The sequence below is a fragment of the Orycteropus afer genome, unplaced genomic scaffold, assembly GCF_000298275.1.
Source record: "Orycteropus afer afer isolate SDZICR_OR568_19922 unplaced genomic scaffold, OryAfe1.0 scaffold00015, whole genome shotgun sequence".
NCBI classification, from domain to species: domain Eukaryota; kingdom Metazoa; phylum Chordata; class Mammalia; order Tubulidentata; family Orycteropodidae; genus Orycteropus; species Orycteropus afer.
In genome coordinates, this window is record NW_006921602.1 from 1,352,339 (window position 1) to 1,376,910 (window position 24,572).

The 24,572-nt window shown below is 34.9% G+C and overlaps 1 protein-coding gene across 1 annotated transcript in view; it reads left to right on the top strand.

Moving 5' to 3' along the window:
* The window catches only part of MYO9A (myosin IXA), a 441,307-nt gene that overhangs the window by 135,836 nt on the left and 280,899 nt on the right, over positions 1 to 24,572 (top strand). The window contains exons 7-10 of the mRNA XM_042783070.1: positions 2,083 to 2,209; positions 9,590 to 9,679; positions 16,425 to 16,541; positions 21,113 to 21,247. Coding sequence (XP_042639004.1) covers positions 2,083 to 2,209; positions 9,590 to 9,679; positions 16,425 to 16,541; positions 21,113 to 21,247 — 469 coding nt within the window. The remainder of the gene's footprint in view (positions 1 to 2,082; positions 2,210 to 9,589; positions 9,680 to 16,424; positions 16,542 to 21,112; positions 21,248 to 24,572) is intronic.

Below are 24,572 nucleotides of genomic sequence, written 5' to 3' on the forward strand. Positions count from 1 at the left end.
AGATAGATCTTTTTTATATTGGACTATAGTAATTAAATAGTTTATATGGCATTTATTATTTCTGGGAACTCTATGTCATATATTTTATTTGTGTTTGATAAAACATTTACGTGTTGATTATTGAAACCAAAATATTGAAACAATATAATTATCAGCTATAAGAACTATTACCAAAGGTAATTTTCAGAAAATGACTTCTAAATTTGTGTTTTTGTCTTTAGACTTCCATTAGTGTTTAAAATGTTTTAAGTGATACCAAGTTTACTTTCTAATTTCCTTTAAAATTTAATTTGATGTAGAGTACTTTTGTGAATTATTCCTTTATAATTGACTTACATTTTGTTTGAGTTTTGAATGATTCCAACGTTTAAACTTTTAAAATTCTTGAAAAATTAGATGTTGATTCAGGATCTGTACTTTCATATCTATCAGGTTTCTAAAGAAACATCATTGTTTTAATAAGGATACTCCTACTTTTTGGAAAGTACATTGTTATGGTGTCATAAATACATTAAGGAAATAACTGGACAAGAGCACAAAGATGTGTATATATAAGGATTTTCAGGAAGGGCTTTTGGAAAGAGTGTTCATCCATGTTAAATGCCTCTGAGGTGTCAGATAAGGGCATCATATACGTTCTTAGCTGCATAGACATTCTTGGTAACTTCCATGAGACAGTTTAGTGGGGAGTAGATGTCAAAATACAAGATGAATAGAGGGTGAGAAAGTGAAAACTAGGAATAGAAATTAACATGATAAGAAGCTTGTTTATAAAGGGAAAGAGAAAATGTGGAATCTAAGGTGGGTTTTTTGAAGTAGAAGTGAACATGAGGCTGATTTGATAGAAAGCTCTTATAAGGTATGGGTGAAAGCTGGGAAAATGGGTAGAGTAAGGTTCCTGAGTAAACTGGAGTTCATTGGATGTAGAGCACCAGTGGAGGGGTTAGTTATTGACTAGAGAAGGGTCATGTGTTCCTGAGACAGGAGGGAGGGTGAGAAGGAAGTGCCTAGAGGAAGATATTTTGCGATCATAACTTGATGTTAGGCAGCGTCTGGGTTACGAACAAAATCCATTCCTAACTCTGTCTTTAAGAATTGTTAGCTCATCCGAAATAGGAGCATACAGTTCTTATTTAGCTTTACTTTGGTGCAAGAAAAAGCTCAAAGCCTTTTACAGTTATGTAAAAGATACATGTCAGCAGGTAAAGGTGATTGTGATAAAAGAATTTGTTGTGAGTAGAGGTTGGCAAAGTGAGGGCAAATTTATATAGCATTTAAAAAGGGCTTCAAAGATAAAGATAGTGGCTGACACTGTCTCTTTCTTGTGCATGGCTTTCTATAGTCCTGTTAGTAATTCAGTGTCACACATCAGGCTCCTGAAAAGGTTCACTATAACTTATACAAGTCTCCCATTTCAGTGCTTTGACTTATAATTTTTCCTGTTCTGGTTAACATGACAAATCACCCAATTGAAAAATTCAGATCTGTTCTTGTTTCACTTCATTGACCATGACACAACTGATAGGAAGTCTTACGTTAAAGGGCAAGTAGGAGTTATCTATAAGTTGGATGTTTGTAACTCGGGAACTACCTGTATTCCACAGTGGTTTAGTTATTTTTGTAAGCATTTACTAAGAACTCCATAAAATGATGCAGGAAAACATCTCTTAAATATGCTTAATCAAAGAAAATAAAATAAAATTACCTAGATACTTGGTAGAAAATACGTATAAAAATACAGACTTCAGTGCCTTTCCAATGCTGATTTATAGATTAATATAGTGAGGGGAAAGGGCATTCCAAATAGTCTGAAAAGCAGTTAGGGCATTAAGTGATAACCTATAGCAAATTCAATTATAGGAAGAAGATCCTTTGATATATTACTGAAACTAAGATTGTGTATAGCACTTTCCACAGTGCCTGACATTTAGTAAACATTATAGTTATTCTCATATTTCTTATTTCTCTCAATGTTAAATACTTCATATTTGTACTGGTTAATTTACTTAACTAGAATTTTGGAATGACATGAACTTTGAGAATACACACAAGCTATAATTTGTAATGTTTTTATTTTCACAGGATTTTCTCCCTTCTCTCAGCAATACTACATTTGGGCAATATCTGTTACAAAAAGAAGACATACCGGGATGACTCCATTGATATCTGTAATCCTGAAGTACTGCCTATTGTCTCAGATTTATTAGAAGTGAGTGATTGCATTCTCAGTTGTCTTTTCAAATACTGGGCAACTTCTCATTTTTTATTTTGTATAACTATTCTATCAGTATAAATGGATTAATGATTTTTACTAACGATATTTCGCCAAAAGAGGAATTTCTCTTATCTTCATTACTTTGCTGTTGAGTGTGCCAGAATCTTTTTTGGGTTTCTTCCCTAATTTCCCTTGCTCTGGGAATTCATAATTCCTCTGTTTGCTGGAGATCATGAGTACTTCCACTAATGTTCTAGGCCTATATTTAAGTTTTTCTTCTCCTTACTTTGAGGTTTTTTCTCATACTGATACTGTGGTTAGGTTTTTTTATTTCATGATAGGTATCTGCATGGATGGAGAGAAAAGGTATTGCTTTGCTTTTCTTCATGGGCTGGATCATATTTAAAGGTCCTCATCTACTGTGCTGCTTCCTGCATCAAAATATTTGTTACTGTATTCTTTGTGGAGTGATGATTTCCCAGCTAACTACTCATCTTGCTGGATTCATCTTAAAAGTGATGTTATTTTTTAATAGGCTTTCTCTGCTGACAGAGCAAGGAAAATATATATGTGTAAACCACCAGGATTGTATGCGCATATTTTTGTTTCTATATATAACTATCTGTATCTATATAAAGCTAAACATGAGTTCATACTCATGCCCCCAACTAGTCCATAACCATATGGATAATTCTAGCCTTTCGCTTTAGCTTATCTGTAAATTCTCCCTCCAGTTGTGAGGAACCTGACTCCCACCATCTGCCATCCATGTACTTAATTGTTGAATTCCAGTATACATGTACTAGAGTTTTTAAGCCATACCCCTGGTGGGAAGCCATTTTATGAACTAGAATATAGTATAGTGCTTATGTGAAGTTTCTTTTGCCTTTAGTTTTACCAAAATGTACTGCCATTGAGTCGATTCTGACTCAAAGTGACCATATAGGACAGAGTAGAACTGCCCTATAGCGTTTCCAAAGCTGTAAATCTTTATGAAAGTAGACTGGCTCATCTTTCTCCTGTGGAGTGGCTTGTAGGTTAAAACTGCTGACCTTTTGGTTAGCAGCTGAATACTTTAACCAGTGGGCTACCAGATACCACTTATTTCCAAAACTACTTAGGTCAACACCTTTCCTCCTGAACCTCTTCTTTGAGGTTGTTTCATACAACACTTGTATGAAACAATTAGATTCTCCTGTTATAGTCTATATTATTTCCTGGGATACATGACTTCCTAAATGATTTTTTTTTTTTAAAAAAACTTGCATACATTAAGCTTAACTCTCTTTGTTGTATGGTTGTATGGGTTTTGACAAATGAATAACGTCATGTATCCACCATTACAGTATGATGCAGAATAATTTCAGTGCCCTAAAATCCCCTGTGCTTTACCTATTCAGTCTTCCTGGCCATCCCCTGGCAACTACTGATCTTTTTACTGGCTCTATAATTTTGCCTTTTCTAGACTGTCATATTACTAGAAGCATACAGTGTAGTCTTTTCAAATTGACTTCTTTCACTTAGGATTATGGATTTAAGATTTATCTATGTCTTTTTGTGACTTTATAGCTCATTTCTTTTTATTATGATTAATGTTCCATTGCATGGGTGTACCAAAGTTTATCCTTTCACTTATTGAAGGACATCTTGGAGGCTTCCAGTTTTTGATGATTATGAATAGCCTGCATTTTTTCCGTTAAAATATCACTCATCCTTCACATCTTGATTCATATGCCACTTCATGGTATTTAACCTTATTAAATATTCTAAACCCACTCTCTTAACATAGAGCGTTTGCTTTTACTTAGCATAATTAGTTTTGGTTATGTGTTGTTGTTGTTGTTGTTATGTGCCGTCGAGTTGGCCCGATTCATAGCAACCCCTCCTTGGGTTTCCGAGGCAGTATCACTACGGAAGTAGGATTGCCCAACCTTCTTCAAGTTAATTGTTTACTAGTTTATGTCTACTATAAATCTACAGTGCTTTTTGAGAGTACTTTATCTAACCTTACAGTGTTTATTTTTTTCTGTGCATAACTGAGCATTCTTATTAACTGTAATGGAATGAGCTAGCTTGGTGGAAGGGACAAGAAAAGGGAGTAACTTGAACTGGAACTAGACTCACTCATTGGAAAGCAGTTCTACTGGTAGGTGGAGTGTTGTTTCTGATGGTTGTGATAGGAAGGTCATGAACATCAAAGAACAGATGGTGTTTCAGTCAGACATTTCAGGTTCTATTTTAGTAAAGCATTTAGTATTGTGCTAGGTAATATAGCGGAAGGAAGGTTGGGCAATCTACTTCTGTAGTGATACCGCCTGGGAAACCCAAGGAGGGGTCACTATGAGTTGGGTTTGACTTGAGGGCACATAACAACAACAGGTAATACAGGGAATTGTGGATAGTGGTCTTAATTATAAGCCTAGGTATTCAACAAATACCAAGGCTTTTGGGTCTAATGCAGTATTCCTTCTCTGGTGGAAGGCTGTAAGAACGACTCACATAACTAAGACAGGAACACAAGTATTGGTGAAAAGGGGGGAAAAAAATAAAAGTAGAAGAATTCCAGTTCTGAGAATCGGTCTTACCAGTGATTTAATACCAGGTCTCATTTTTGAAATCAAGCCTCTTAAATTCCTTTTTGTTAAATTCCATAGTTCCAGGAACTGAAGTTTGGTGTTAAGTAGAAATAAGATAGCATCTAAATTCAGAAGCTAGAGATTTGATAGGACCTACCATGGTATCCTGTCTATAGTTAATTCTTAGGAATTGCTTAAATAAGTTATTGCTATTAATTGATTAAAATTGATAGTAATTATAACTTTAAGACTTTGGCTGAGGTGAAATTGAAAAGGATAGATATAATAAAAAGTTTAATTAAAATTTAAACTTTTTAATTAAGAAGATTTAATTTTCCTTTCCCCTCTATCTAAAGTGTTTCAGTTCAGTGATAAAATATAGATTTAATTTTTAGAACATAAATGCTTTTAAAATAATGGCTTAATTTTATATCTTTTTTCCCCACTTATTTTTTGAGGCAACTTTAGGCAAAAAGTGAATGTATGTCTTTTGTTTACCATCATGTATTGGGACAAGTGCTTGTGAAATTATTGAAAAGTGAACAAATTCCAGTAGTTGATTGTGGAAATATCTTTGTTGTGAGATAGTAGAACCATTTCCATTATCCCAAACTTCAGTTTTTAGCAGATTTATGTATTTTAAGCATGTTTTCTAGTAATAAAGATTTTTTTTTTTTAATTTTAAAAGCCATATATGTATAAAAGAGAATATTTGGAAAATTTTAGAGGTAGCTGATTAAAATATCATGAATTCAATAATACTTTAGTAGCATTCTCAAATACAGTGAGATGATTAGTGTTGTGTGTGGTTGTGTGTATTTGTATAGTTCTGAGTATGATTTTAGTTAGATTTTATTGCCAGTATCAAGCCCACTCCTTAAAATGAGCTGGATAGTTTTCCATTCTTTTTTTTCCCTCCTAAATTAAAAAAAGGGATCATTAGCAGAGAATAATGTATTCCTTACAGATTTGAGATATATTAACCTTATGATCAACTGTATTGATGCCTTTTCATTTGTTCCATGTTAATTTATTTGTTTGGATTTTCAAATCTGGCTTGAGTAAATTTTGTGTTTTTCTAGGAAACCTTGTGTTACATTAAATGTTTAAAATTTATTATTTTTATGTTGGTGGTAGATATTCCATTAATGTTTTAAAGTTTTTCTTTTACTATAGCATTAGGTTTCTATTTGTTTGTATCTCTTAAATTTCTTTAAGATTTGTATGAGATTTGTCTTCAATTTCTTGTTTTTAAATAATTGCCTTTTAGATTTATTTTTTGACCATTTTACTTAACTATGTATTTCTGTTTTCCCATATTCTTTGTTTTTCCCCTTTTAAATTATAAAATTTTATAACATAAAATATTATATAGAAAATAATGTAATAAACACCTGTATACTTCACAGCCCAGCCTGAGTAATAAAATATTTGAAAATAAATATACTTCAATTGAAAATTATAATTGAAGCTCACTATATGCATCCTCACCAGAGATAACCATTAACATGGATTTGCTATTTATGATTCCAATTCTTATTTTTATAATTGCAGTACAAACAAGTTTTTCATAAAAATGTAGGTTTGTTTTGTATTTTTTCAGATTTATATAAACATTACATTGCTATCTGTTCTTCTACAGCTTGACTTTTCCGTTCTATGGTTTTGAGATTTTTTCAGTGTTGATTTATATATTCTATATTCTTTTTAACAGCTATATAAGATTCTGTTACATGACTATAACGTAATTTATCTCTTTTTCTGTTTATGGATATTGAAGTTATTTGTTATGTTCCTTTTTTAGGTAGTACTACAATAGGCATTCTTGTCCATGCCTTGTTAATGAGTATACAAATTATTCTGGCATATAGTTCAAGGGATAAAATTTTTGGGTTATAAAATTTTAAGCTTTTACTGATATCAAGAATTACTCTCCACAGTATTTGTACCAATTCATACTCTCTCTTTAAGTGTATGAACGTGACCTTTGCTCTACATTGTTAACAGTTTTATGTCTGTTCCTTTTTAAAGATTTATTGAGTCTCTGGCATAGACCTTTTAATTTTAAGTGTTCACTTTTAAAAATATTGCTTAAATCTAGAAATATATCTCAAAATATTTGTATTTTTTCACATGTTTATTTCTTGTTTTTCTTAGTTTTATTATCGTTGTATAGTGTAATATTTTCCTTGTATATATTACTATAGGAGGTTGGAATTTCGTGTTTAAACAGTGGTAACTCATTTTTAGTTTTACTGCATTTGGGGAAGATAAAATGTCTCCAAGTATTTCCAAGTTTTAGAATTTGAGGCTTGAACAATGGATGCTCCAAAGCATCTCTTCATGGTATAATATTTATTAGATATTATTCAATCAGTATTGTTCAAAATCATCCTTTAAATAATTCTTGATCTGTCATAAATTGCTGGTGGTAGAATAAAGCCTCCTTCTATAGTTCCCCCCTTCTAGTTTTAAATCATCCTTTAAATAATTCTTGATCTGTCATAAATTGCTGTTGGTAGAATAAAGCCTCCTTCTATAGTTCCCCCCTTCTAGTTTTATAACTTAGTTTTCCCATTTACTCTAAAATGATTTGCTTGATTGTAAAATACCCCTGTTTTACCCATTTCTTGTTCATTAGTGTGGCAATAAATCAAAAGTCTGATAATACCAAATATAGCATAGTTTGAAAAAAATGAGAACTTTCAATGCTACTGCTGAGAGACCAAATTGGAAAAAATAGTGTACAGGAGTTTGGCAATAACCTATAAAGCTGAAAAAAGTATGCCCTATATCATGGTAATTCCTGTGCACTTTAAAGAAACTCTTCAACTGAAATGAAAGAATATTCACTGCAATTTATTTTCTAATATTGTAAAATTATAATTTGGATAAATGCCTGCACGAACAGGAATGATTTACACACTGTCGTACATTTATATGCTAAAACACTATATATTGCAGTTAAAATGACTAAGTTGGATCTAAATGATCACTACAGATATTGAAAGCTTATGGGCAGTATGATACTATACAGGCAACGTTTAAATACACATAGCAATATAATGTGCTGTTTATGAATACATCTAATATAAAAGTTTGAAAGCGTGAACTGAAATTATACGTGTCAAATTCATGATACAGTATTTGCCTCTGGGGAGAGAGTGAGAAACAAGAAAGCATCAACTTTATTTTGATTAAAGTTTTACATTTGTAAATACAAATAAACTCCTGAATCATATACATCAATAATCTGTTGGAATGTTCCTGGCATTCAAGAAAGGTGGTCTTTCTAGTCCTTGTCTCTAGGTTGTGAGATTATGATTGATCTAATTTTTTTTTTTTTTGCTGTTCTGTACATGTTTCTCCATTATGGTCAGAAAACAAACTTTAATTTTAAAAGAGCCGTTTCATACTGTTTGCCTTTATCTTATTTTTTGAGGAAGTGGGACAAGTGGGGCACTTAAATTCTACTTTGGCAGCCATTGAAATCACGAGCATACTTTCTTTTCTCTATTGTGTATTTGGGAGCTCTGGTGGCGTAGTGCCTAAGGCACTTGACTGCTAACCAGAAGGCTGGTGATTCAAACCCACCAGCCACTCCTCGGGAGGAAGATGGGGCAATCTGCTTCCATAGTGATACTGCCTCGGAAACCCAAGGAGGGGTCACTATGAGTTGGGTCCCTCTCGACGACGGCACATAACACCACCACCACCAACGTTGTGTATTTGCTAGTCTCATTAAAATTTCTTTCTTTATTTGGGCTTTCAATAAAATAATTCAGCCTGTTGTCACAACTGTTTATTGTGATTTAGGTGAAAATTTACAACCCAAATTGGTTTTCCCTTCAATGGCAACGGTTCATAATCATTTGTTTTCTGATTTTGATTGCATTCCCTACAATGTAACAGCACACTTCCCACTTTCTCCCTATGTATTCTGTTTATATTTGTCCTTCTTTCCTATCCCTTCCTGAGTTCCGAGTTTTATACCTGGGTACATGCTACCCTTTTGATCTTATATGGTTGATTGCTACTTCGCTGGTATTATTGTTCACCTTATAGGCCTGTCGATTGTTTGGTGGAAATTTGAGCCACAAGGGGTGAATTCAGTTCTAGGACTGAAAAGTGACTGAGGGCCGTAGTCTAGGTGTTACACCAGTTTCTATCAGACCAGTAAGCCTGGTCTTTTTTTTTTTTTATGATTTTAAGTTGTGTTCCACATTTTTCTCCTCTGTCCAGGACCTCCTGTTTGATCCCTTTTAGAGCAATCAGCAATTGTAGCAAGGCACCATCTAGTTCTTCTGGTCTCAGGGTCATGGAAATGGGGGTTCAAATGGTCCATTAGCCCTTTGGACCATTTGTTTCCTTATGTCTTTTATTTTCTTCATCCTTCTTTCCTTTGGACAGGGAGAGCCCAAGAGTTGTACCTAAAATGGCCACTCACTGGCTTTTAAGATCGCAGTCAGTACTCAACAGTGTAGGATGTCTAATTGACCTTGATGTCACCCGAGGCTGTGGTCCTGAGCTCCCCCAGGTCCAGTGACTCATTCCCTCAAGGTTATGGCTAAGAAGTTTTCATAAATTTGTTCCGTATTCCTTACTGTATTCATGGATACATATGTATCTTCTTTCAAACCTGTATATATTTGTGGTTGTGGTCCCATTTGCCTTCCCATCCCCTTTCAGCTTGTGTGTCTGTCTGTGTATCCACTTGTAGATCATTGTAATTACTCTTATTGCCGGACTGGGCATGTAAATAAATCTTACATATTGAATTTATTTTTCTACTCCATAGGTTAAAGAAGAGATGCTATTTGAAGCATTAGTTACCAGGAAGACTGTGACAGTAGGAGAAAAGCTTATTTTACCATATAAGCTGGCAGAGGTATGAATAGATTTTCTTTGAAATCAGAATACATTGAACAAAGTACTTTGAATATTTGTAGAAGTTTGGGTTTGTGTTCATTCCTTTACAGTATGAAAATATTGACAAATATTTTATAGGTCTTTGAAATTTTGATCTTGAACTTTGTATTAATTTGGAAACTTAAAAAGTTATTGTCCTCTGATTTTAAGCAGTAAAAAACAAAACAAAACAAAAAACCTCACTGCCATTGAGTAGGATCTGACTCATAGCGACCCCTCCTTGGGTTTCCGAGGCAGTATCACTGCGGAAGTAGATTGTCCATCTTCCTTCCGAGGAGTGGCTGGTGGGTTTGAAGTGCCGGCCTTCTGGTTAGCAGTCAAATGCCTTAGGCACTGCATGCATTTTTCTCAAAGGATTTTATGGTATTCACTATTATTAATTTTCATATTATTAATATGGGGTAGATAGATAATAGGTTAAATTATAAATAAGTAGCATTTGACCCAGTTGATTATTGCTTCTTAAGATTATTTATTTATTTATATTCCAGGACATCATACTCTTCTGGTTTATTCCTACATTGTTGGCCACTCCCTTGTGGTCCTTTTGCTTGCTTTTTCTTTTATTCCTGACTTTTAAAATATGGGGTGCCTTAGGACACAATCTTTGTCTCTTTCTATTCTTTATGTAGATTATCTCACCCAGTCTCCTGGCTTTAAATATCATCTGTATACTGAAGCACCCTGGTGAGATTTATTGCTGTAATGAGCCACTATTACTGCCACTTAGGACCTCTGGTGGCATAGTGGTTAAAGCTGCTACCCAAAAGGTTGGAGTTTGAACCCACCTGCCACTCTGTGGGAGAAGCTTTGGAAACCCTATGGGGTAGTTCTACCCTGTCCTAAAGGGTTACTATGAACTGGAATCAATTCGATGGTAGTGGATTTGGTTTTCATTACTGCCACTACTATTATACTCTTCAAGTGTATTATTGTTGTTTTTGTTATGTGCCATCAAGTCGGACCCGACTCATAGCGTCCCCTCCTTGGGTTTCCGAGGCAGTATCACTACGAAAGTAGATTGGCGCATCTTCCTTCCGAGGAGTGGCTGGTGGGTTTGAACCGCCAGCCTTCTGGTTAACAGTCAAGTGCCTTAGGCACTATGCTACCAGAGCTCCCCTTCAAGTGTATAGAGGTGGGAAAATTATTGAAGAACCACTATGTTATACAGTAATTTTATGAAAGTAATGAGAAACTATAGCAGGAATGTGGGAATAGGAGATACACAGGTAGGGAAATTGTGATTGAACTCTAGAGAATGCTCTGTAGGCTGACTTTGATCCATTTATCCTACATTTTGAGTACCTCCTAACTGTACCTTCAAGTCTTTATTTTTCATTATGTTAGCGATATTGTGTCTTATTTTATAGTCTCATATTATGTGTGCTCTTTTCTAAATGAGAAAAATCTCCAAACTTTTCTAAGAGTTTTCTTCTTCTTTTATGTAAAGGTTTAGAGCTTTTATATTTTCTTTCAGAACTTTTTTCATTACAAAGAATTACTTTTTTTTTTTTTTTTATTAGGATTTGGGTGAAGATTTACAGAGTAAATTCACTTTTCATACAGCAGTTCACATATACTTTGTCTCATGTCATTGACCAAAATTTGCAATGCAGCAGCTCCCCTCCCACTTCCTCCCCATAGTTACCTCCTCCCAGTGTCCATCCCTTCATACTCTTCGAGAGGCCCATTGTCTGCCAACCCTGTATATGATCTTGGATACACTCTCCATTTAGACATACATAATTGTTTAGCTTGTTCACCCATCCATCCGTCCCTATACCCATGTTTGCTTTCATTGACAACTCAGTATTGTATTTACAAAGGGGTTCATATTTGTTGTTTTTACTGCCCATGTAACTCTCTCTGTCTTTCTCATCCTCAATGCTGCCATATTGGTCACTCACATTTGGTACATTGCCCTTCTCTTCACCCAAATCAATATTTATCTCTATCTATCTAACAGCATTCCCTCCCCTTCCCTCCCACCCCTGGTAACCAACAAAGAAAATGTCCTCCAATATATAAACCTTTCCTTAACTTTCACAATAACGGACTAATACAATATTTGTCCTTTTGTGACTGACTTATTTCGCTCAGCATAATGTCCTCCAAGTTCATCCACGTTATGTGGTGTTTTGCAGATTCTACATTATTCTTTAGCGTTGCATAGTATTCCATTGTGTGAATGTACCAAAGTTTGGTTATCCATTCCTCAGTTGTTGGACATCTAGGTTGTTTCCATGTTTTGGCTATTGTAAATAGTGCTGCGATGAACATCGGCGTGCATATATCTGTTCTTGTTATGACTCTCACTTCTTTAGGGTATATACCTAGTAATGGGATGGCTGGGTCAAATGGTATTTGTATTTCCAACTTTTGAAGGAATCGCCATACTGCTTTCCACAATGGTTGTACCATTTTACAGTCCCACCAGCAGTGTATGAGAGTCTCAATCTCTCCACAACCTCGCCAGCATTTGTTATTTTCTGTCTTGTTGAACTTTGCTACTAGTGCTGGAGCAAGATGGTATCTCATTGTTGTTTTGATTTGCATCTCTCTAATAGCTAATGATCGTGAGCATTTCTTCATATGTTTGTTGGCCGCTTGAATATCCTCCTTGGTGAAGTGTCTATTCATGTCTTCTGCCCATTTTTTAATTGGATTGTTTGTCTTTTTGTTATTGAGGTGTTGGAGGGTTCTATAAATTCTAGAGATAAGTCCCTTGTCAGATATGTTATTACCAAATATTTTTTCCCAATCTGTAGGTTCTCTTTTGACTCTTTTGGAGAAGTCTTTGGAAGCACATAAACATTTAATTTTTAGAAGGTCCCAATCATCTGGCTTCTCTTCTGCTGTTGGTGCATTTTGAACAAAGAATTACTTTTACGCTTATTTACATTTAACTTTAAACTCAACTTTCTGAAGAATGAAGAAAACCAAAGATGCATGGAAAGAATTAGTTCAGTGGACTAATGGACTATGTGAACCTCAGCCTACATGACCCTATGACCAGTAGAACTAGATCATGCCCAACTACCCCTGTCAACCACTTGGAAAGGGATCAAAATAGGAGATCCTGAATAGAGTGGGAGAAAAATGTAGAACAAAACTCAAAATCATAAGAAAGACCAGGCTTACTGGTCTGATAGAGGCTGGTGAAATCCCCTAGACTGTATACTCCTTAGTCCCCCTTCAGGCCTGGAATTGAACTTACTCCTGTGGGTTCCAGCCAAACAGTAAAAGAAGTGTATAAGGTGAACATTCACACCAGGTAGGTATACTCCTTAGAACAATCAACCATGGGAGATTAGAATGGCAGCATTTATACAGGGAGAAAACTTAGAGGGCAGGAATGCATTGAAATGAAGGACATGGGTAAAAGGTAACCAGGAGGAAGAAGGGAAGAGAGTTGTTACATTATGGGGATTAAAGGGAAGAGAGTTGTTACATTATGAGGATTGTAGTCAATGTCATTCACACTATGAGCATATCGACTGTGATGGAGTTCTTGTGGGCCCAGAGGGTAGGTGGGAGTGGGGATGGCCACACCTCCGTTCTCCAAGCGGGTGTAGGGTGTAGTAACAAGAAGAACGTTGTACCTTTTCAGTCTTGCAGACCCTGAGTGTCCTTTGGGTTGCACCACTTGGGAATGTCCAAGTCGTCTGTGCCGTCAGGGTCGCTCAGGTTGCTGCCAGACCACAGCTCCTTATGTATCCTTTTTTGGTATTTTCCCGCAAATTCTTCTGCTAGTTGGGCCTTAGTCCACTTCTGTATCCTTCCCTTCAAGGCTTAGGGGTCCAGGATTATCTTCTGTGTCTGTGTTAATTGGTTTTCCTTTTCTTTGTTGAAGAGGGTCTGTGCAGTCCTTCTGCCTAGTCCACCATCTTGTGGGAACTACCGGCAATCATTATTTTTAATTTCTGTGGATAGCATTCTTACTTCTAGATTATTTCTTTTAATATTGATGGAGTTTATTGGGGTTTATTTCGATTAACTAGTAATAAACTTTTTATTGCTATTATGTTAAAATAGCTCAAGCCTATATATTTACTACTATGCTTATGATCTTTACTTATTTATAGGTACTGCACTGATTACTGGTTAGGCATAACAGAAATACTGTCTCAAAAACATAGTAGCCAGCATCTGAAGTTTTGAATCTCTGTATCTTGTAATTGCTCTTTTGACTCTTCAAAGGCTCTTGTCTTATGGCCTCATATCCATCAGAAGATCCTGAAGAATATAAAGTTTTTTTGTTTTCTTAGATTGCTGTCAGTATACATTTATTATATACGTACTCCATGGGTTCCACACTGTTGTCTGATAATCTTTGTACTTTTCTCCTTTCAACTTCCTTACATACCTGTCAACAATTAGCACTCTTCTTCATACACCCTTTGCCTCTCATTTCCATTAGATGCTTTTATTTCTTAACACGTGCATAAAATTAGAAATAAATAACAACTTGTTCAGCTTCCTTTCTGCCTATAATGTTATTTGAGTTTCTAAACTCATTTGTATTCTGTTATCTCAGGAAAAAAAGCAGGTTTAAGTCAAAATTTTCCATCTGGATCACAGTCTAAGAGAGCTCCGTGATCTTTATTGGCTCTTTCTCCTTGGCATATGTGTTTGCAAGTTGTATGTATTAAAATAAACTCCCACTTGTCCTTTGGTTTTCCATTATTCTTTCTTTCTCCTTCTTTGCACAGCCCAAGTTAGCCTCTCCTATTTTCTCTTTACTCTTTTCCTTTTATTCTAACTGCCCTTTCCCCCCACATTTCCTTCATTTAGATCTCAGTTAATGTTTCAGTAGTACCTTGAATCCATGCAAATATCAACCGTGAAGAGTCTGAGATTTTACCCTACTTACTGGCTAACAAATTAGCCTCCCACAGTTTCACAGAATATGGCAGAGACATGATACTCTTGGGACAGAGATAAAGGACTTTATAACTCATGGCATAGTAAACAGCATGGGCTTCATGTTCATCTCATTTCCCCTTGCCACCCAAGCCCCATAGGAGTGATGTGGAGCAGTCTAGGTGAGTTTGTGTCACATGCAGTGGTATTGCGTGCAGCTGAGGAACCAATCCTGAATTTAGAAACCTTGGTCTTTTATCTTGTAAGCAAACCTGCCCAGTCTTTACTTCAGAAGAAGACATTATTTATTTTTTTAACTGGATAAAAACCATATCTACCATTTGCCACAGAAGGTAACATTGTTTTCTCTTTAGAAGCTCTTTATTATTCACACAGTTTTTCAGTCCATTCCCTTTGTGAATGGACATTTAAGTTGAGTTCCAGCTAGACTGCAACCACAATGATAAATATTATTGACTTGTGCAAGACATCTCTAGAACAGTGGTCCTCAAACATTAGTGTGCATTAGAATCACCAGGTAAGCTTTTTAAAAAACAGACACCACATTGAATTTCTGCTTTTAGTCTGTCTAGGGTGGGGCTTGAGGATTTGCTTTTATAGTGTTTCCAGTTGATGTTGATGCTGTTGCTGTTGGTCTGAAGTCACCCTTTGAGAACCACTGCTCTGAAATATGAACTGAGGAGCATGATTATGGGGTCTTGGTTTTTATATGTTCTTAATTGATCTGTAATACTAGATTGCTTTTCAAAATGCCTGTGCTGCTTTTCAAAATGCCTGTGCTAGTTAAGATACTTAACAGGGCATGAGAGTTCTTCACTTCTTACGTATTTGCTAACACTTTGCTGTTACCTGCTTTTTGACCATATGATGTGTATGTAAAGCAAACCTTGTTTAAATGTTCATTTCATGGATTACTAGCTAGCAACTTAGATGCCATACTTTTCAAATTACTTATATCCTATAACTATAATTATCAGTTTCCATTTTTTCTCACTGATTTAATTGATAGTGGAAATATAGAGTATATATTTTCACCAAAATGTGGATGATAGAATAGGAGGAGTTTAACAATTTAGGAGGAATTAGTGCCATCCTGGATTATAGAAGTAGTTTTCAGAATGATTGCTTTTATTAGGCTGTGAAAAATTAGAGAGTTTGAAGTGAGGAAAAAAATAAATTGCACAACTCCATAGTAAAGTAATTGTTACTTTTTCTGAGAGAGAGAAATTCTAGAGGTTATTGTGGGTGACAAGGTAAAGACAAATAGGAATGTAATTGTGGTGGTATTATATGTATGTTTTTAGACTCTGATTAAGATTCCAGAGATACTAGAATTGTATTTTATTAATCTAGTGTGTGACCATATATTGCATTCTTACTTTGTCCTAACACTTTATCTAGATATTGATTCCTTTTTGCTAATAGAGATTTCTTCCTCTGTGTAGAATACATTTCCATACTGAGCTGGCATTGTCCATTTGTTTGATTATGCATATTTATACGGAACTTTCTATTATATTTCTTTTCTAGGGGAAATACATGCCTTAATTTTAAGTAAAAATGTTTTGAACTGAATGACCTATATTTTGTTTCCTATTATCTTTCATGGCAGTTGTGACCATCCATCTCCTTTCTACCCCATGAGCCTAAATTAATGTGTAGTTCTCTCAATTTCAATTTTATACTATTTATCTTAAGAGAAAAATTCAGGAGAATAAGCTTTCTTTCTTGAATGATAGGAAAACAAAGTTTGTTACAATATCTGAGTCAGATCATTGCCAGTTCCACTTGTACTCCTAACTCTTTTCTTATTTTTTCAGGCTGTGACAGTAAGGAACTCCATGGCTAAGTCTCTGTATAGTGCCCTATTTGACTGGATAGTTTTTCGAATTAACCATGCACTTTTGAATAGTAAAGATTTGGAGCAAAATACTAAGGTAAATGTACATTTGATTATGGAAAAGTTTTCCCTTAAAATTGTTTTAATGAAATGGTTAAATATATGAAATAAAAAGCAACACGGAATAATGTAGTATAGGTATGAATCACCCTTTACAGTACTCCCTGCTGCCTTCTTTCCTACTGCTGTTTTTATGATTCAAGGGAAGTGTATCTTTACAAACCTTTTTTCCTATGTATTTATATTTCTATAGATGTGCATACACAGAGTTGCTTTTAAAAATATAAGTGGAATCATGCTCTCTGTGTTGTTTCTGACTGATATTTTTTAACTTAGTGTGTCTTGATATATATTCTTCATCATTATGTATATGAACTTCAGTTTGTAATAACTTTGAAGTATTATATAATACATATTGTTGTACAAATATCCCTTTAAATTCCTGTTTAAAAGTCTTTGAGTACATACAAAAGAATGGAATTGCTGTGTCTTATCATGTACTTCGATCATGTTGTCAGAACAGATTGGTCCCTGGAGAAGGATATCATGCTTGGTAAAGGACAGGGTCAGTGAAAAAGAGGAAGACCATCTTCTAGATGTGTTGACACAGTAGCTTTGATGATCGGCTCAATCATAGCAAATATTGTGAGGATGCTCCAGGACCTCACAGGGAAGTGTTTTGTTCCCTTGTGCATAGGGTCGCTATGAGTCAGAGCCAACTCTATGGCACTTAACAACAACAACATGGTAATTCTATGTTTAACTGTTTGAGGAACTGCCAACTTGGTTTCCACAGTGGCTACATCATTTTGCGTTTCTACTGGCAATGGATGAGAGTTCCAGTTTCTCTACATCCTGGCTATACTTGTTATTTTCTGATGATAGCCTTCCTAGTAAGGATGAAGTGGCATCTCATTGTGTTTTTTTTAATTGTTGTAAACTTATATGTAAAAAAGTGTTTTCATAGTTAAGTCACATTAATTGGTTCATCATGTTGTGCAATCATCACCATTATCCATTTCCAGATATTTCTATCATCAACACAGGAAGCTCAGTGTTCCCTAAGCATTGAGTCCCCCTAACTGATCCCTTCTGCCTGCCTCGGGTAGCCAATGATAAGTCTGTATACACTTGCCTATTCTAGATATTTCATGTAAGAAGGATTATATAGTATTTGGCCTTTTATTTGACTTATTTCTCACAGCATGATCTTTTTAAGGTACATCCATATTGTACTATGTATTAGGATTCCATTTCTCTTTATGTCTGAGTAATAGTTCATTGCATGTGTGTACCGTTTTTGTCTATCCATTCATCTGTTGATGGACATTTAGATTGTTTCTACCTTTTGGCTGTTAGGATTACTGCTGCAGTGAATATAGATGTAAATGTATCTGTGTTCCTGCTTTCAATTCTTTTGGGTATATACTTAGAAATGGAGTTACTGGATCCTATGGTAGTTCTATGTTTAATTGTTTGAGAAACTGCCAGACTGCTGCAGCGCCAGTATCATTTTATAATCCCGCTAGCAATGGATGTGGGTTTCTGTTTTTCTACATCCTCACCAACATATGCTGTTTTCTATTTATTTAATCATAGCCATCTTAGTTGGCATGAAGTGATATCTCGTTGTTTTGATTTGCATTTTCCTAATAACTGCACCCAGCAACAACAATGACTAATAATAACATTGAGTATCTTTTCATGTGCTTATTGGCTTTTTGTATCTCCTCTTTGGTGAAATGTCTATTCAAATTCTTTGCCCACTTTTAAATTGGATTTTTTTTTGTCCTTTTGTGACTATATTCTGAATATTAAACCCTTAGCAAATATATGATTCCCAAATATTTTCTCCTCTTATATATGTTGTCTCTTTACTTTGTTCATAAAGTCCTTTGATGCACAAATGTTTGTAATTTCAGTGAAATCCAATTTATCTGTTTTGTGCTTTGTTACTTGTGTTTCTGGTGTCATATCTAAGGATCCATTATTGAATACTAGGTCCTGAAACATTATCCCTATGTTTTGTTCAAAGAGTTTTATGGTTTTAGTTCTTCTGTTTAGGTTGTTGATCCATTTTTTAGTTAATTTTCATTTGTGCTAAGAAATGTGGGTCCAGCTTCATACTTTTGCATGTGGAAATCCTGTTGTCCCAGCACCATTTAGTGAAGAGACTATTTTTTTTTCCTATTGAATGCACTTAGTTAGCTTCCTTGTTGAAAATCAATTGACCAGGTTTATTTCTTTACTCCTCAGTTCTATTCTATCGGTCTGTATGTTTAACGTTATAATTTTTGATTACCGTAGCTTTGTATAGTACATTTTGAAATCATGAACTGTTGTTTTTCAAGATTGCTTTTGACTATTCAGAGCTCCTTGGAATTCCATATAAACGTGAGGATTGTTTTTGTTATTTCCACATGAAAGCTGTTAAGATTTTAATAGGAATTATGTTGAATCTCTGTGTTGCTTTGGGGTAGTAATGACATCTTAACAATATTACATCTTCTCATCTGTGAACATAGGGGATCTTTCCATTTATTGAGGTCTTCTTTAACTTCTTTCAGAAATGTTTTATAATTTTCAGTGTATAAATCTTTACCTCACTGATTAAATTTATATCTAACTTTTTTTTTTTTAAGAACCTATTTAAAATGGAAGTGTTTCCTTAATTTCTTTTTTCTGTTTGCTCATCACTGGTGTATTGAACCCAGTTGATTTTTGTGTTTTAACCTTGTACCCTACAACTTTGCTGAATTCATTTTTTAACTCTAGTAGCTTTCTTGTGGGTTCTTTGGGATTTTCTCTATATAGGATCATGCCATCTGTGACTCGGGATACTTTTACTTCTTCTTTGCTGGTTTGGATACCTCTTTATTTCTTCTTCTTTTTTTCCTAATTACTCTTGCTGGGACCTCTACTATGGTGTTGAATGGCAGTGGTGAAAGCAGGCATTCTTGCTTTGTTCTTGATCTTTCTCCATGATGTTATCTGTAGAATTTTTATGAATGTTCTCTATCATATTGAGGAATTTCTTTTTTACTCCTGGTTTGATAGGTACTTTTATTATGAAAAAAGTATTAGATTTTCAAATATGTTTTCTGCATTGATTGATAATGACCACATTATACTTTTCATTTGTTCTGTTAATGTGGTATATTAAATTGATTGATTTTCTAATGTTAAATTACCTTTGCATTCCTGGAATAAATCCTACTTGATCCTGGTATTTAATCCTTTTAATATGGTATTGGATTAGGTTTTTTAGTATTTTATTGAGGAATTTTGCATCTATATTTATAAGAGATGTTGGTCTGTAGCTTTCTTTTCTTATTCTGTCTGTCTGGCTTCTGTTTTACAGTAATACTGGTCTCATAGAGTGAATTAGAAAGTGTTTTCTATTTTTGGAAGAGTTTAAGGAAGAAATGTTGTAGTTCCCAAATGAAGCCATCTAAACAGGCTTTTATTTTATTTTTTTCTCGGAAGGTTTTTGATTATTGATTCACTCTCTTCTCTTATTATGGGTCTTTTGCACTATATTTTTACTTTTCTTCCTAAGGACTGGGAATTAGTCAACAGAATTAAACAAAATACTCTTAGTAGAACAACAAAAAACCCAAACTCACTGCCGAAGTTCTCCTTATAATTTAATTGTATCAGTATAATAGTTTGCCCATATGCCTCTTAGCACCTATGGAGAAAAATTTTCATTTAACCCAAAATTTCCATATAGTTATATTCCAAGAACTGGATAAGATGGTGAGAACAGTATCTATATTTAGGGGTATTGAAGCTGAATCCCTATCATTCATAGTAAGAAGTTACTAGATAATGTTAGAAGTAAAATATCAAGAAATAGAAGGAAAAAGATTACTATACTATATTATACTACATTATAACAACCAGCTAAAACACGGAAGTGAAGTTGATGGTAGGGAGCAGAAATTGAAGATGAGGAAGGGATTGTTTTTCATTATAAACCTTTGGTTGGAACTGTATAACATTTTAAGCCTTGTGTATAAATGTTTTTGACTAAAGAAAACAAAATTAATTTTAAAAAAACCATATCTCGATTTCTGGTTTCTTTTCTACCCTTCATGAGGCTGATTAAACATACTTGTTAAGTGTGTTCTTAAGGTAAAATTCCATTTATTGGGATATAGAATTCAAAAGTAGGAAAAATGAAATGATCCTCTTTACATAACCAGTCTTGGTCAAGATTCACTTACCTCTGGTGATCCCACACTTAATGTGAAGTCAGAAGGTTACATAAGTGAAGGATCACTTAGGGATTCATGAGATTTGAGATAATAAGCAACTAACCCTGTTTCATACATTCTTTAAAATAATTGATGGATTACTTTTGTGTTCATATTTTAATATATTAAAATTTAATGTGTTAAAAATTTAAGTGTAATTTAAGAATAAAGATGAAGATAAAGAGAACTACAATGTTTTTTATTTATAATATATTTTACATTAGCAGTGGCCATAAAAAACATTCTACTATAGAATGACTTTGAGTGTTTTGTTATGTATGTTATAGGTATTATTCATAAACTAAATTTGAATATAATTTTTAACCAAAATTTTTGTCTTGTTTTTCAGACCTTGTCCATTGGTGTTCTTGATATTTTTGGTTTTGAAGATTATGAAAATAACAGTTTTGAACAGTTCTGTATTAATTTTGCTAATGAACGTTTACAACATTACTTTAATCAGCATATCTTTAAATTGGAGCAAGTAAGTATCTAAATGCATAGACGTGCACACATGCACTCTCTTACACACATAAAAACACACATGAATTTTTGAGTTATAGTAATGATGAACATTTTAAATTTCTCATTTTAGTACAGGTATTCCAGTCTTTATATCAGTGTAAGCAAATGACAAATCAGAGCATAGTTTTTTAGCCACATCATACAGGATTTTTCTTTATAGTAGATTTGATAATATCTGCTTATTTGAGTGTACCCTTGAAAAAAAGATGTGTGGGTTTGTTAGGAGTTTCATTTGTTGTTTTTCAGTTGTTACCATGGGTTTGGTCAATGTATACCATGGACTAGGTAAACTTGTATGGCTGCTTTGCTCTTTCAATTCTAGAATGTGATAGAGGAACTATTAATAGGATCTTGAGTCAACATAGACTGTGGGTAGAAGAAAGCAGGACATTGTGAGGAGACCAGATGGGTAGCTAGATATTTCTTGTAAGAAACCCAAAATTAGTTGAGTTAGTGTAAAAAGAGAGAGAGCCTTCACTTTTGAAGCGAATTTTTAATATAAAGACAAGGTCAAACAAAATGGTTGGTTCTTTCGTCAAACCAGGTGTATGAAGTCAGTAACAAATTAAATTTGTATGTAGTGATGTAGGCAGAAGCAGTGTTCACATTTGTGAAGAATGAAAAATGGTGTAAAGAATGGAAAATGAACAAAAAGCTTACAATAGGGTGGCAGTCTTTGAAACAAAACAAACAAAAAAGATCTTTCCTGTCATTGGGGCTTGTTTCCCTCTGTCATATCTTTAAGCACCTCTTTTGCTTAGATGGTTATAGGGACTGTTTAGCGTTAGTGTAAGTAGCATTAGTTTGAACATTTGATGAATGCGTGAATTTTTAACATGTAACCTTTTAGCTAGATTCTTGACTAGAATTGTTTGAAGATAGTTGTATTTATCATAGTATTAGGTAACATTTAAGTAACATTTAATATTTGACAGGTTGAGCTTGGATTGGTTCTCCTAATTCATTTCAGTGTATTTTTAAATAGGTCATGCTAAGTTAATACCATTTCTGTTTTGCAAATAGGTATATGTGGTGAAGGGATAAGAGACTGAATTTTTTGGCTTTATTCTGTAGTTTACAAAGCAAAGCATTAATTATTCTGTGGGTCATTAAACAGAAAACTAGTTAAATTGCCTTTGAAAAAGAAGGGTGCTGCCTTATCGTGAACAGTTACTATTCTTACTTTTTCTAGAAGTCTAGATTAGTTATGAAAGAGACATAAGAAATGCTTGATATTAAAAACCTATAGCTGATATCATACTCACTGGAGAAAAACTCTGCTTTTATTTTAAGATCCAGAACAAGATAAGGATGCCAGCTCTGATCACTATTACTCAATATTACCCTCTAAATTCTATCCAGAGCAATTAGACAAGATAAAGAAAGAAAAAATATCCTAATTGGAAAAGAAGATATCTATCCCTTTTGGTAGATGATATAATCCCAAAGAATCTAAAAGAAAACTACTAGAGCTAATAAATGAAACCAGCAGAGTGGCAGGTCAACAGACACAAATACAAAGTCAACAGAAAAAAGTCAGTCACATCAACAGTGAGCAATCTGAAAAGGAAGTTAAGGAAACAGTGCCATTTACATAGCACCTGGATAAATGGAAGGACATTCCATGCTTATGAGTTGGATGACAGACAGTATTGTTAAGATGTCATTACTACCCAAAGCAATCTATAGGTTCAACAAAATACCTGTAAATATTCCAACAGCATTCTTCGCAGAAATGGAAAAGCCAATCCTCACATTTATATAGAGTGTCAAGGGGTCGTATATAGTCAAAGCAGTCTTGAAAGAAGAACAGAGTAGGAGAACTCACAATTTCTGATCTGAAAATATATTTCAAAGCCATAGTAACTGGTCTGGTGCTAGCATTTGTTGTTAGGTGCCGTCGAGTCGGACCCGACTCATAGCAACCCCTCCTTGGGTTTCCGAGGCAGTATCACTACGGAAGTAGATTGCCCCATCTTCCTTCCGAGGAGTGGCTGGTGGGTTTGAACCGCCAGCCTTCTGGTTAGCAGTCAAGTGCCTTAGGCACTACGCTACCAGAGCTCCTGGTGCTAGCATAATGATAGACATATAGACTACACCTACTCCTCATTCATTGACTATATTGATATGCTGGCATTTCACATTTATATTAACTTTGAAAAAATTCTCAGGTGGCACCTCCAGTGCCCACTTGAGGCTGCAGCCAGGCCCAGAGTGCTCTCTGCGCCACCCTGAATGATATACTGGGTCACAAGAGGGGAGGTGGCTGACTAGCCGTGGGCTACCTCCTCCTATTCATCTGTAATGCCTTGATCTGGCCACAGAAGGTACGGGGCAACAGCAGGATGACATGAGATTGCAGACAGGCAGGGGGAGCCTGGATGAGGGCCCAAAGGTGCTAAAACTATTCAGTGGGGAAAAGGATAGTCTCTTTAATAAGACTTCCTAGATGTGATAGGAGCTCTGGTAGCGTAGTGCCTGAGGCACTTGACTGCTAACCAGAATGCTGGCAGTTCAAACCCACCAGTCTTCCTTAGGCACTATGTTACCAGAGCTCCTTGAATAATGATTAAAGTCTTGCTTTTTAAAAATGAATATTATCTATACTACTGAAAAGCACAGCAACAAAACCAAAAAACCAAACTCACTGCTGTTGAGTCGGATGCAACTCATAGCTACCCCTCCTTGAGTTTCCAAGGCGATAGCACTACGAAAGTAGATTGCCTAACCTTCCTTCCGAGGAGTGGCTGGTGGGTTTGAACTACCAACCTTCTGGTTAGGAGTCAAATGCCTTAGGCAGTATATCAAAATTAAAAAAATTTTGTTCATCAAAGGACTTTTATCAACAAAGAAAAGAGAATTTACAGTTTAGGAGAAAAATTTTAGGAACCATGTATCTGATTAGGGTTTAATATCCAATATATATAAAGAATTCCTACAACTTAACAACACACAGAAAACCCAGTAAAACTGTAGGCAAAGGAGACATTTCACCAAAGAGGATATACAAATGGCCAGTAAGCACATGAAAATATGCTCAGAGTCATTAAGGAAATGCATTAAATGAACATTAAGTCATTAAGAAAATGGAATCAGAGCTACAAAGATACATTGTTGTGGTGGTGGTGTTAGGTGCCATTGAGTCAGCTCCGACCCGTACAGACCCTATGTACAACACAATGAAATACTTCCCAGTCCTGTGCTAGCCTTACAACCTTTGCTGTACTTGAGCCCATCATTGAAGCCACTGTGTCAGTCCATCTTGTTGAGGGCCTTCCTCTTTT